Below are 14,304 nucleotides of genomic sequence, written 5' to 3'. Positions count from 1 at the left end.
GGTGTATCTCATGTGGAGACTGTTAATTCGTCAACTAGTCATAGAATTGACACATAAATCTAGGAAATCCAAGAATTTCGATTTTCTGAATACACAATCCAAAGTAGTGAATGCAAACAGACCATGCACACGTATTGTTCTTAGCTCTCTTGCTCAACAAAACTCACAGGAGGCCATCATTTGGCTCACACTAGGCTTCTTGCCCTGGGCCCTTAGCTGGCCAGACTCAACAAAGGTGTCAACCATAATCAAGGCTCAGGCACCAAAGGAAACGAGGTTGTTATCTGACCTTTTGGGAAATCAGGAGAGGGTGGATTTCCGTGAGCATGACAGTAGAGTTCCCAGTTCCCTAGCCTTTAATCTTTACAGAAGAGCAACCTGAAGTTGTTAGTTTTTGTTTTGTTTTTTTCTTCCATAGTGTGTCTCTGCCTCAGGAAGAAAGTAACTTGGACTAGACCAGTCTTTTTGTTTGTAGCCCTAGCTGTTCTGGAACTCCCAGAGATCTACCTGACTCTGCTTCCTGAGGGCTGGGATTAAAGGGATAAGTCACCTCTGCCAGCTAACAAGTGTTACAGGATGTTTAATCACACTGTGAACCCTGAGATTATGTTATTTACTGGAAACAACTGCTTTTAGTTGTGTGACTCAGCTTTAGCACACACCTATAATCCAAGAGCTTTGTGCTTGATTATTGTAAACCGGATTAAATGAAGTCAACTGTAAGTCAAGAGGAGAACCAAGCAACCAGCTGACAGGAAGTGAATATAGGATTATTAAGGAAAAAAAAAACAAGAGTAAACAGTAGGATGGATAGAGAGACACACAGGAAATAGGGATGGGGAACATTGAGTTAGAAGTTTTGGGGGACTAAGAGAGGGGATTCCTTCTGGGAAACTGGCAGGCTTTCACACCAGTATCTAGTTCTGGAGTCTTCATTGGTAAAATACAACGATTGAGATTTTGTTAACAATGCCGGGTGTGGTGGCACACGACTTTAATCCCAGCACTCGGGAGGCAGAGGCAGGCAGGTTTCTGAGTTCGAGGCCAGCCTGGTCTACAAAGTGAGTTCCAGGACAGCCAGGGCTATACAAAGAAACCCTGTCTCGAAAAACAAACAAAAAACAAAACAAAAAAACCAAAAAAGAGATTTTGTTAACAAAAAAACCAAACAGACAAGATCAATCTTATTTCTACCTTTTGCTTTTTTCCCTTTAGATCTTCCCTCTGTATCTTTCTTTCCTTCCTTCCTTTCTTTTCTTTTTTTTTTTTTGTGTGTTATTGTTTGTGTGCTATTTATTTTGGAGGAGGTTGCAAGGGCAAAGGTCGGATATGAGGGGATGAGTGGGATGGGGCTACATGATGCCAAACAAGGAATCAATAAAAAGAAAAATTAGTAGAGGTCACATTTTCATCGCCAAAATATAAGAATAAACTTATAGATAGCTACTAGTAAGATAATGAGCTAGGAAATTAATTCTTTCTAGTATTGCTTTGAAAATATACCCCATAGGCTATTAAAAGAAATTCCAAATCTTTCCCAAGGCATTAACTTGGAGTCTTCAGTCATCATCTACAGTTGGCTTAATGGTCACTCCTCTTCTTATCTGACCCCAACCAATTAAACGCCAGTGTTTCACAACTCTTCTGCTAAGGGCAATTTTTTCTCCTTTCTTCTGTGCACACAGGACTGGTCAAAACAATTTTGCCCAAATCAGCCTTGACTGCAGTAACTCTTCCTCCTGTCGACACGGAGCCTATGTTGACCATAAGCACTTCATTCTTAGACAGCTTTTGGACCTTGGCTGCTTTCTTGTCTCCTTCAGTATGTACACCCAGAAGACGTGTAAGCAGAAAATAGGAAATTTCCAGTTCTGTGAATATTTCAGGTAACGCTCCAACTGCACCAAGCACTTGTCCCACCATTCTGCCAGCTCAGCACACAGTGGGGCCGATCTTTGTTCCAACTCCAATGAGACCACCTGGGGCAGCATACTGAAGATCATTATGCCCCCCCCCAAAGTGACACAATATTGGAAAAGGTTGGTTTACACATGAGTTTTCCTTCCCTATCTTTGGAGACAATACGGGGTCTGACTTCTATCTCCTGGCGTACCTTTAACACTCCTTTTAGAATACTACCACCAGCTATACCTAACTTAAGGTCATCGACTTCACAGCCAGGTTTGCTGACATCAAATGGACTGATAACAAAGAGATGGGGCTCTGAAGTAAAGTCTCTTGGGGCCACTGGTATTTTCTTCACTATATACTCACAGACAACTTCAATATTATACTTCAGTTGAGCAGAAATTGGAATAATTGGTGCCCCTTTCTGCTATCGTTCCTTGCACAAATGCGAGATTTTGCTCATATTGTTCCTTAGCCTGACTTTCTTTTACCAGATCAATTTTATTCTGTAAGATCAAAACATGCTTGAGTTTCGTGATTTCTACAGCAGCCAGGTGTTAGGAAGTCTGGGGCTCGAGGCATGATTCATTACTAGCTGTCAACAGAAGAGCTGCATCCATCTCTGCTGCACTGTTCAGCATCGTAGCCATCAAAATATCATGGCCAGGACAGTCAACAAAGGAAACATGTCTGACTAATTTGAAGTTCGCTTTGGTCCCCGGAATGTATGTAGGTGTACTGCTTCCACATGATCTGGTCTAGGACAACTTGGGTCATCAAAGTTTATAAGTCTTAGCATGAGCTTGTCCAAGCTTGATGGTAATGTTTCTTTCTAGCTCATTTTTGAATCTGACAGTGTGAACTCCAGAAATAGCCTTCACCACGGTGGACTTCCCATGAGCTCCATGACCAGTTGTACCAATATTAATTATAGCTTGTCTGCTGATAACTTCACGTGAAAGTGGTGTCAACTTGGTAACGTCCCCCAGCCATCTTGCTCAGAGAGGAAAGGACGCATCCTCCTTTCCATCTGCTCAGCTATCTTATGGTGGGACGAAGGCTGCCTAAACTAGAATTAGAATTACAAATAAGTTTGCATCTTTCAAATTAAATTTGGCATCACAGTGGCCTAAGGGTCCAGTGACCCCCAATGAACAAAGTAGGAAATCCTGACCCATGCCACTAACATGAAGCAAACTGGCAAACATCAGTTTAGACAGCCATAGGACAAATTCCAAACAAAGAATGTTGATGGTTCTGGCTGCTAGAGAACTGGAGATGGGTTCTCTGGGGCATTGACATTTCGGATTTGAAGCCAACATGGTCTACAAAGAGAGTTCCAGAAGAGCCAGGGCTACACAGCGAAACCTTGTCCCCCCAAGCTCATCAAAACAAACACTCCTTCCAGTGGGCTCAGGAACACACGGAAAAAAATTATGGACCACCCATACCAACCGAAGGGCGGGGCCTCTGGGGGCGGGCTCGCGCACACTTCCGCCTTTTTATCTGGGCCCCGCCCTTTAAGTAGCCGGAAGACGCTGGAGAGTTGAAGTCAGTGCGGCGCGCACGGGAGTTGACTTTTGAAGGTGCAGGAGCTGGGGAATCCGACGGCGGTGCTGCTTTGGGTTGCTTTGCTCCGCGCCAGTGCGCTTGCGCTGAAGCCGACCCTACCCCCCCAGCATCCCCCGCGGCCTTCAGATGCGCTGGCGTCTCGCTGCAGCTGCTGCTCCCGGCGAAGCTCGACGAGAGCGCTGCTTCCGACGGGGCAGCAAGCGGGCTAACGGCGATGCTCCTCCGGTGAGCTCGGACCCTCTACCCCCAATCCCTGGCCCCGCGCCCACCTGGGTGGCCTTGGCACGGGCGCTCGGGTTTCCTGCTTCTGGCTGGTACCGCGCTCCGGCGGTCCTAGGGTCTCAGTCTGGGTTTGTCTGCTCCTGCCTTCCAGGACTACAACTTTCTGTTTTAGTGTTTCCCACACTCCCTGCTCTCCGGCCTTGACGTCCAGCCAGGCTTGTGGCACCAGTTCTGGTGTTCAGATGAGAAATATATATTCTGGTTTTATCATGCAGTTTGTGGTTGGCAGTCACTACCCAGACCTGTGTTTCCCGAGCTTCGGGTCTTCCAGGTGTGTCCCAATTTGCAGCCTTGCTAGTCGAGTATAGATAAGAATGCATATCAGCACAGTGTAGGTGGTTGGTTAGTCTTGTTGCAATGTCACAAGGTTGAATGCCTCTAGGCGCAACTTTTGTGATAGCTGTTAAAATACTTTATCTTTTTTTTTTTTTTTTTTTTTTTTTTTTGAGACGGTTTCGCTTTTGTAGCCTGACTGGTCTCAACTTGTGCTGACCCCTTTGCCTCTGTCACCTGAGTGTTGAGATTAGTTAGGTTTATTTATTTATTTATTTATTTTCTCTTTTAAAATGTTATCTCTTAGCCGGACAGTGGTGGCGCACGCCTTTAATCCCAGCACTCGGGAGTCAGAGGTAGGGGTATTTCTGAGTTCGAGGGCAGTCTGGTCTACAAAGTGAGTTTCAGGACAGCCAGGGCTACACAGAGAAACCCTGTCTCAACCCCCCCCCCCAAAAAAAAAAAAGTTATCTTTTTCTATGTTAGTTTGTAGAAGTGATTGTAGATACTAGTTCTTTGGCAGAAAACTATTTGGAACGTCTTTCTCTGTTTCTAGCCTTTTAATCTTTCTAACTCCCTTTTAGAATCAGAAACTCTTTTGTTGGTTTCATTAAATGTTGTTTTGTTTGGCTTGCTTTTTAACTATGTCAAAGTTGGTGTAATGGTTAATTTCTCTCTTTTTTTTTTTTTTTTTTTTTTTGGTTTTTCGAGACAGGGTTTCTCTGTATAGCCCTGGCTGTCCTGGAACTCACTCTGTAGACCAGGCTGGCCTCGAACTCAGTAATCCGCCTGCCTCTGCCTTCCGAGTGCTGGGATTAAAGGCGTGCGCCACCACGCCCGGCCTGGTTAATTTCTCAACTTGACACAATCGAATAATTTGGGAAGAATGTTTCAAGGGATTATTTAGTTCAGGGTGGCTGTGGGCATGCCTGTGGGGAATTGCCTTGATTAGCTTAATTGATATGAGCGAACCCAGATTTGTGGTCCTGAACTGTGGAAGATTAGAGAAAGCTAGGTGAGTTCTAAAACTGTATTAGTTAATTCTTCTGCTTTTGACTGATGTGACTAGCTGCCTTGACGGGATTGTAACTTGGAATCGTAGCCTTTCTTCTCTAAACTGAATTGATTTTTTTTGAGGGGGGGAGGGGTTGGGTCGGAATTTTATCATGCAGCAGAGATGAAGCCTAGCCTTGGACTTTTTTGATGATCTTTTTGTTTTTGAGACTGGGCCTATTGCCCTGGCTGTTCTGGTCTTGCTGGCCTGGATCTCAAGAGTGTGTTGGGATTAAATGTGTGGGCCACCATTCCTGGCCTGGCCTTGAAGTCTTGCTGCTGCTTTTGTCTCTGCCACTCAGTGCTTGGATTATAGACCTACCCCAGCAGTTATTCTTGGAAAACTGTATTTACTGCATGCATATATGAGTGTGACCAACACGTGTACTGAAGGAGAAAAATTACTAGCCACCTGAACTCTTCAACTCAGAGTCCTACCCCTCCCATCTGGAGATTGTTCCCGGAACACTCCTGAACTCTTCACCCCAGAGTACATTCCTGAACTCTTCACCCCAGAGTCCGACCCCCTCCCAATTGAGGACTGTTCCAAGAACATTTTTTAGATAAAGGCTTCCTGGAACAACCCCAAGAACATTTTTGAGATAATGTTCCAATAGAACATCACCAGTACACCTGATTGTTACTGTGCTGTTTGCTTACTTTGTAGTCCTGACTACAGAATCAAGATTATCTCTCTCTTGATAGCGGTGGGATGATCTGAAAGGAGGATCATGCCATGTGGGAGCCGAACCACAGCAGTAGCTGGTGATGGTTCCTTTTTTATTTCTTTCCATCTGTCTGTCTTCTGTCCTTATCAATTTATTTTTTTATTCTTCAAGACAGGGTTTCTTTGTAGCCCTGGGCTGTCCTGCAACTGTCTCATTAGATCAGGCTGGCTCTGAACTCAGATCCACCTGTCTCTGCCTCCCAAGTTTGGGATTAAAAGTGTGTGCTACTCCATCAGACTAAACTGGGGTGTGACACGCTCAGCACAGTAGGGATGTTTTCTTTATCAGTAACTTTTCTCGTTGCTGTGACAGGCAGCTTAAGGGTTTTGTTAGGCTTGCAGTCTGAAGGGATACAGCCCACCCTGCTGGCGGGCGTGCGAGCTGAAGCTGGGCAGATCACATCCTTGTTCATGAGACAGAGGGTTTCTCTGTGAAACCCTGGCTGACCTAGAACTCACTCTGTAGACCAGGCTGTCATTGAACTCAGAAATCCGCCTGCCTCTGCCTGCCTCCCAAGTGCTGGGATTAAAGGAGTGCGCCACCACTGTCCAACTGGCTTTTCACCTTTTCATCAGTCTGGAAGCACAGTCCAAGGGGTGATAATGCATACGTTTCAGGGTTGGTTAGACTTCACCTAGGTGACCCTCGGTGAATACCGACTGTCACAGAGGTCATTGCTTGCCCTGCCACTTCTCCCTGTTCTGCATGTGGGCTTTAGCATGCTCTCTCTGACTCACTCACTCAGTAGCAGGCCATCCTGGGGCCATCTGTTTGTCAGGTGCCAGTGACCTTCAGAGACGTGGCTGTGTACTTCTGCAGGGAAGAATGGGAGTGTCTCAGTCCTAGCCAGAGGACCCTTTACCGGAATGTGATGCTGGAGAACTTCAGGAACTTGAATGAACTGGGTAAGGGCTGCATGTTAGTGTCTGGAGCTTGGTGGGTCCTGGTTAAAGACTCGTGTTGCTGTGTCCAATCTTGTCTGGCTCCCCTGGGGTAGCCTGAATTTTTTTTCCTCAAACCCTTGGGGCCCCGCAGGGCTTCTGTCAATATGTGTGTATTTACATGTAGGCATGCATACTTCTGTCCCCTTCCTGCAAGCCTTCTCTGTCTTCTTCATTCCTACTTCCAAGAAGGTTCTCCAGGACACCTACAAGGTTGGCCAGGCTGCTGGGCTTGTGCTGCCCAGAGCACAAATCAAATCCCATTTCTTTCCCTTTTGGAAAGGATGCTGTAGCCGGAGACCGGGCCTTATTACCCGTCTGGAACAATGGGATGAGCCATGGGTTGATGACTGGGACAGATCTGAGTTTCCAGACAGACAAAGTGTCTGCCCAGGTAAGGGAGATGAGCTCTTCCCACTCTCAGACACAGTGGGAGAGTGGGTGCCCCACTTCTGCCAGTAAGCTCTGAAGGCGGGGTGTGTGTCTGTGTCACTGGTCCCTTGTGAGGCTGTACCTGAAGAGAGGTGTTTGAGAAAGGGAGGCAGTGTCCTAGCACTGTCTAAGCCTAGGAGCGGCTGGGATTCGACTGTTCTATCTGTCAGCGAGGCAGAGAGGGGAGAGGCCATGCTCGAGGTGTGTGATGGGGGGCAGGGTCTCCATCTCACGTGCGTTTGCTCATTTGTAGAATTAGGATAACACCCGGGCTCTTTCCTTAAGATATTTATTCCCAGTGGTGGTCATGAGGGGGTTTTCCCTTTGCTGCGGTGGGCATGGAACCCAAGGCCTCAGGTAAGCAGTTGTTGGGTTACAACTCGGCTCAGGATCCTGTCCCCCTCCATGTCCTGCCTGCACACCTCCAGACAAGGTTTCTCTGTGTAGCCCTGACTATCCTGGAACTCACTCCGTAGACCAGGCTGGCCTCGAACTCAGAGATTCACCTGCCTCTGCTTCTCTACTGCTGGGATTAAAGGCGTGCGCCACAACCCAGCTTAAGGCTCACTTTTAAGTCTCCCATTGTTAGCTTGGCTCATCTGTGCACACTGAACAGATTTTCACACCACTTTTCGTTGACTCCCTAAGTAGATTGGCTTGATTTGACTCTTGGTAGCTTTTGGTAGCTTTTCTTCACCCTGTGTTGGGTGGTGGTTTTTAAGTTGATCTGTATCTGGGCCAGTTCTGTGTAAATGTATCTATTCCTCCACAGGAAGCAGAAACGTGGCTTCAGCTCCTGGGAAGACCCATTCACGGATAGGAGCCGGGAGAGGGGCTGCCTTGAGGAAGAATGCCCTGACTTCCAGTAAGGTGCGCCTTCCCAGAGCTACCTCTGGGAGGAGAATGGACAAAAGGGAAGCTCTCCAGAACCGAATGTGTGGAAAATCCCACAGGAAGCAGCCAGACCTCAAGGAGCAGGGCCAGAGCGGCCCGGAGGGACAGCCATTTATCTGTGGCATTTGTGGGAAGGCCCTGAGCCGCCACAGCGTGCTGGCCGCTCACCAGACAGTCCACACGGGAACCAGGTCCTTTGAGTGCCTCGAGTGTGGCCGGACGTTCCGATGGGCTTCAAACCTTCTGCGCCACCAGAGTAATCACACAAGCGAAAAGCCCTTCTGCTGTGAGCTTTGCGGGCAGGCCTTCAGCTTGAAGGAACGCCTGGCGCAGCATCGCAAAATCCACACCGAACACCGGCCCTACGAGTGCGGCGACTGCGGGAAGGCCTTCAAGCAGAAGTGGAACCTCCTGCAGCACAAGCTCGTGCACACCAGGGAGAGGCCCTTCTACTGCGACACCTGTGGCAAGGCCTTTCGGACTAAGGAGAACCTCAGCCACCACCAGCGGATTCACAGCGGAGAGAAGCCCTACACCTGTGGGGAGTGCGGCAAGGCCTTCAGGTGGCCCTCGGGCTTCAGCATCCACCAGAGGCTGCACTTGACCAAGAAGTTCTATCAGTGTGAGCAGTGCGGAAAGGGCTTCCGCCACCTGGGCTTCTTCACGCGACATCAGAGAACTCATGGGCGAGGAGAAGTGTAGCAGCTCCCGGGGCATCTGGGCCTTCCCTGTTCTCGGCTGCCGGGAAGACTGCAGCAGGTCCTCTCAAGCCGAGGCCACACACACGGCCCAGGAACCGGCAGTTCTGACACTGGGAACGGATCAGCCATTCCTCTGGTGCTCCTTGCCTCTGGCTGTGTCTGCCAAGGAATTTGCCCCAGCCTGAGTGTCACTTGTACGCACTTTAACTCTTCTCTCTCCTAGCTCTTCCATCCTGTCCTCCTGTCCTGTGAGAGGGAGGTTTGAGGCTCGAGCAGAAGCAAAGCTTTACTGTTGGAGCTGGCAGGATGGCCCAGAGGGCAAATGCCTGCAAAGCCCGATAATTGAGTTGGATTCTCAGGGATCCATATGGTGGGAAGGGAAAAGCAAATGCTCTAAGCTGTCCTCTGACACTTCCCTCGTGTGTGTGTGTGTGTGTGTGTGTGTGTGTTTGCACACAAGACACAATAAATACATAACTCAATGGGAGAAGCCTCTTCTTCAGCCTTGGCAGGTGGCTATAGAAACAGCCTTGGTAGCAGGCTACAGAAAGACCTGGATGCAGGCTGGGGCGGTTTGTGAGGAGTAAACTACTACAGCGCTCTCAGTGGTATGTCTCCAGCACTTTGTTCAGCTAGCGAGATTGGATCTTTGCTTCTGTTTATTTGGTTTAGTTAAAGTATAACCAGGTTGTTTCCCAGCAGCAGTGGGGCACTGCCAGGAAGGTGGATGAGCCTTTGCCTCACGTATGGTCCTTTGTACCGGAGGAGAGTCTAGTGCCAGGCAGAGAGGGGCAGCTGGAACCTCTGCTTCTGGCCGTGTTGAGAGCTGGATGCTTCTCAGTGGTCCTGTTTCTTTGTACAAGGTCATGAATTGTAGAGATGGCTGCCAAGTTGGACCCATTCTCAGCTTCTTTGTCCCTTCAGGAATGAGACCCCACTGTACTATGACAGGCTATAGCTACTGTAGTGCTTGCCATCAGCGGGGGTTCAAGCTTTCTGTGTCAGATCTGTTGCCTAGACAACATGGCCTCACCTGCCACTGCCCTAAGTGCTCCTCTTTCAGCTCTGACCCTGGTGCCTAGGGTCATGTCCTTAGAGTTAGGCTGGGCCTTCCAGCAGTGTGAGGTGGCCACGTGTACCACAGGGCGTCTTTAGTACTAAATCAGCATGCCAGCTTTTCAGCTAGAGATTGGTCTACCAGGTGGAGCTCATGGATACAGCTCTGCACTCTACGAGCTGATCAAGGGACCAAGCATGTTTTTCCCCTTAAATCAGGTTATCTCCAGATCTGATGACAGATTATGGTTTTAAAGAATTTCAGAGGGCAGGAGAGATGGCTCAGCAGTTAAGAGCACCAACTGCTCTTCAGAGAATCCAGATTCACATCCCAGCACCTACACGACAGACAGTCTCCTCGTGTGTAACCCGGGCTGGTCCTGAACTTGATCCTTTTGCCTCCTCAGCCCAAGTGCTGGGGTCACAAACCCGCACCACCACAGCCCTTTGTAGCAGCTTGGCCAACTCAACCTTCCTGATGCTCCTTTAATACCGTTAGCGCCTCATGTTGTGATGACCCCCAATAACAAAATTCTTTTTGTTGCTACTTTACAACTGTAGTTTTGCTACTCTTGTGAATTGTAATATAAAATACCTGTTTTCCAGTGGTGTTAGGTGACCCTGTGAAAGGGTCATTTGGCCCCCAAAGGGCCACAGGTTTGACAACCACTGATCTGGAGCTTCATTTAGCAATTGCAGTGGGCCAACTGTCCCCAGTGCCACTTATAGCTCCCATGTTTTCTCAGTCCTCAGGCCACGTGGAAAACTGCAAAGCCCCCTACAAAGGAAGGGGAGAAACCATCCTTTTGGTTTAAAAAGGTACTTAAGAGGTGAGAGGGGACCCGAGTGTCTCGTGATCTTTGCTGGGATGCTGTAGTAGTTGCTTCTCTGTTGCTGTGGTAACACAGCAAGGCCAACAGCAGCTTAAGGGAGAGTTTATTTTGACTCTGTTCCAGAGAGAGTCCACCGTGTCGGGGAAGCATGGCAGTAGACCTGATGCAGGAAGCTCAGAACACGCACGCATCCTCAACCACACTCACTAAGCAGAGGCAAACACTGAAAGCGGGATGGGGTTTTTAATGGAAAAGTCTGCCCCCAGAGACACTTCCTCCAACAAGGCAGTGCCTCCCAAACGTCCCAGAAATGGCACCACTACCTGGAGGCCATGGGCTCAAAACATCAAAGCCTACGGGAACATTTCTCATTCCATCCACTGAAGATGTGGTATTTACTCAACATTGACAACCAGAGAGAGTTCAAGGGAAGGATTCCACCCAAGTATAACCTGCTGAACCAATCTTACTTAGTTTATGGAGAAGTTTCACACCAAGTCCCACCTTCAGTTAACGCCCCACCTATATTATATACTCCAGCACTTGTGGGAACTGCCTGCAGCTGGGACAGTATCAGACAAGGTTGGGTACTGGCAGCAGGGAGCGGCTGGATTTTAGATATGGTCTGATGACCTACCCACTTTGTTGAAAATGTTGCTAGGCATGTGTTGGCAAGGATGTTTGGGTAGCTAACTCAAATGGCACTTTTACACTTTTACTGTAGCATCTGAGGGTCGGGAGATGGCTCACTGGATAAAGCAGTGCTGTGCCTGCATGAGGACCCAAGTTTAGATCCCTAGCACCCACACAGTAAGCTGGATGAGCACGTGGCCCACCCATAATGGTAGAGACGGGATTCCTGGGGGCAAACTGGCTAGCTGGGCTAGCTTAGTACATTCAGCCAGAGACCTCATTAGTACAGCAGAGGGTGATCAGGGAAGACCCCCTGGTGATGTCAAACTCTGGCCTTCACAAGCACACACGTATGCAAACATACATCCAGACACACGCAGCACAGAGGAGATTCCAGTGTCTGATGTTAGATCTGACAGAAGAGGTCTGGTTTCTAAGTGGGTCACAAGACTGCTTTTGGGCAGCTGAACACACCCACCTCATGGTCTACATGCTTCTCTCTTCATTCTGCAATTCCGGAGGCCCTGCAACCTGACCATCAGATCTCCTAGGATCCCATGTAGGGAACTGGAGAGGCGGCTCAGTGATAAGCATTTGCTGTTCTTGCTGAGGACCCACCCGGGGTTTAGTTCCGTACACCCACACAGTGAGTGGCTCACAAATAACTAACTTCAGTCCCTAGGAATCGGACACCCCCTTTCACCTCTGCAGGCACCAGGCATGGTAAAACACCCATACACATGAAAATCTCAAGTCTTTAAAGATGTATTTTCTGTATATGGGTTTGCATGTACCTGTGATAGCATCCGGTCCCATTGTTGACGGTTGTGAGTGCCATGTGGGTGCTCAGAATCTTGGAGAGAGCGGCCAGTCTTCTAAACTGCTAAGCCGTCTCTCCAACCCATAAAAAAGACTTTTTTTTTTCCTTTTTCTTTATTTTATATGTGAGGCAGGGTTTCTTTTTAAAGATTTATTTAGTTTGAGGCCAGCCTGGTCTACAGAGTGAGTTCCAGGACAGCCAGGGCTACACAGAGAAACCCTGACTCGAAAAACAAACAGAATTATTTATTTTTATGTATGTGTGTACACTGTAGCTGTACAGATGTTTGTGATCCTTCATGGGGTTGTTGGGAATTGAATTTTTAGGACCTCTGCTTGCTCAGTCCCTGCTTGCTCCAGCCCAAAGATTTATTATTATACATAAGTACACTGTAGCTGACTTCAGACGGACCAGAAAAGGTCATCAGATCTCATTACGGGTGGCTGTAAGTCACCATGTGGTTGCTGGGGTTTGAACTCAAGACCTTTGGTAGAGCAGTAAAGTGTTCTTACACACTGAGCCATCTCTCTCCAGCCCAAGACGGGGTTTCTTTGTGTAGCCTCTGGCTGTCTTGCAATGCACTCTGTAGACCACGATGGCTTCAAACTCAGAGAGACCCACCAGCCTTTGCCTCCCAAGTGCTGGGATTAAAGGTACGAGCCACCACCACCAGGCAAATTAAATTTCACACTGACCTCTTGGGTGAGTGACCTCTACTTTGCTACTCTCATCCAATCTTGTCCCAGAAACAGCTGCATCAAAGTTCTAGCAACTGTCTAGCCAGCCTACCCTGGTCCAAACAGGTGGAACGTCCATGGGATTTCTGTTGATGGCTGTGTCCCTGAACACATGATCCCCCAAGGCAATGGCAGAAGTACCAAGGCTGTGGGCTCCCTCATCTTGCACCCTGGGTCAGGAGGTGTCACCTGCCCTGGACTTCCTGGACAGGAAAAGTGCTCAAAGCCAACAGACTCCAGACCTCAGTTAAGGAGTGTTTTAACAACTGGTCTTGTACGTTAAGACAAAGGGGGCTGGAGAGATGGATCAGCGGTTAAGAGCACTGACTGCTCTTCCAGTGGTCCTCACTTCAATCCCTGGTGACCACATGGTGGCTCGAAACCATCTGTAATGGGACCCAACACCCTCTTCCGGTGTGTCCGAAGACAGTTACAGTGTGCTAATATACATAAATCTTTAAAAAGAAGTTTAAAAAAAAAAAAGACAACAAGGCTGAGGTGGTGGTGGATGCCTTTAATCTCAGCACTGAAGAGACAGAGGCAGGAGGATCTCTTGGATTCCAGGCCAGCCTGACCTATACAGACCCTTTCTAAAAAGGAAAGGACAGACCAGCACAATGGAATGTAAGATGTGACCCAGGTAAGATCCATAGCTAGCTACAGACACCACAGGGACAATCAGGCCAGTATGATTTAGTTTACAGTATTTTCTCCAAGGTGCATTTCCTAATTTTAATCATGTCTTAAAGAAAGTTGGACAGGGCTTGGGCTGTAGCTCAGGAGGTAGCCCTGGGTTCAACACGCAGCACCAGAAGAAAAACAGGGCAAAGTCCTGTTCAGTAAACACAGGGATATATTTAAAATTAAGGGGCATAACTGTCTCCAACAGAATCCCAGATGGCTGAAAGTACCAAATATATAACATGCGTCCCTATTCATCTAGATGGGTGGCAATGGGAATTCCTAATAATTCTTGCAGCGTTCCCTAAATTGGAATATATATATACATATACATACATACATACGTGTGTGTCTTATATATATTAAAGCATTGGAAAAGCCCAGTAACGTCTCCCTGTGTTGAGAACAGAATCTGCCCTCTGCTGCTAAAATGACACTGCCCAACTTCTCCAGAGCCTGCCGGCCTTGCTGGCTATTGGTGGAAAAACATTGAGTTCCAGCAGCCAAGGACACATCCAGCTCTGTTGTAGCTGGAATGGCAGGCCTCTGCTCACTGGAAATACAAGGGTATCGACCCAGGCAAGTGTCAGAGCGTCACAGAGCTTATTTAACACTTTTATTAACATATCTGTGCACCAAGAAATCTTCCAAGGTTTGTCCTCCACCCTGTGCCCTACTGGCCTGCCCCCTCGTGTGGGTTCAGGCCAGTTTCTGTGTCCTCTTCAGTGTTTTCTGCCTCCTCCAACTGTGGGCTGAGAGG

The 14,304-nt window shown here is 48.1% G+C and overlaps 1 protein-coding gene and 1 pseudogene across 5 annotated transcripts; one reads left to right on the top strand and one right to left on the bottom strand.

Annotated features, from left to right (window-relative positions):
- Positions 1–1,564: 1,564 nt before the first annotated feature.
- On the bottom strand, positions 1,565–3,086 carry LOC147000749 (eukaryotic translation initiation factor 2 subunit 3, X-linked pseudogene; annotated as a pseudogene).
- Positions 3,087–3,442: 356 nt separating this feature from the next.
- On the top strand, positions 3,443–9,266 carry Znf707 (zinc finger protein 707). Of its 5 annotated transcripts, none has more exons than XM_085831637.1 (4): positions 3,443–3,705; positions 6,595–6,721; positions 7,041–7,151; positions 7,962–9,266. In XM_085831637.1, exons 1-4 carry the CDS (start codon positions 3,607–3,609, stop codon positions 8,783–8,785), a joined length of 1,161 nt encoding a protein of 386 aa, XP_085687763.1. In that variant the 5' UTR covers positions 3,443–3,606; the 3' UTR covers positions 8,786–9,266. The 5 variants fall into 5 exon arrangements, with proteins under 5 accessions (XP_085687763.1, XP_085687762.1, XP_085687765.1 ...); XM_085831636.1 differs by having other exon boundaries at positions 6,568–6,721; XM_085831639.1 differs by having other exon boundaries at positions 3,601–3,705; positions 6,636–6,721.
- The last annotated feature ends 5,038 nt before the right edge of the window (positions 9,267–14,304 follow it).

The sequence above is a fragment of the Mus caroli genome, unplaced genomic scaffold, assembly GCF_978045245.1.
Source record: "Mus caroli unplaced genomic scaffold, Mus_caroli_1 scaffold_16, whole genome shotgun sequence".
NCBI lineage: Eukaryota > Metazoa > Chordata > Mammalia > Rodentia > Muridae > Mus > Mus caroli.
The sequence above is the reverse complement of the archived record's forward strand: the minus strand, read 5'-3'. Positions and strand labels throughout refer to the sequence as shown.

Excerpts from the sequence above, each read along its gene's own strand:
- Znf707 (XM_085831636.1), top strand. The coding sequence starts at position 3,607 with ATGCGCTGGCGTCTCGCTGCAGCTGCTGCTCCCGGCGAAGCTCGACGA. Across the intron at positions 3,706-6,567 it reads CTAACGGCGATGCTCCTCCG|GCCATCCTGGGGCCATCTGT; the intron begins GTGAGCTCGGAC and ends ACTCAGTAGCAG. Across the intron at positions 7,152-7,961 it reads CAGACAAAGTGTCTGCCCAG|GAAGCAGAAACGTGGCTTCA; the intron begins GTAAGGGAGATG and ends ATTCCTCCACAG.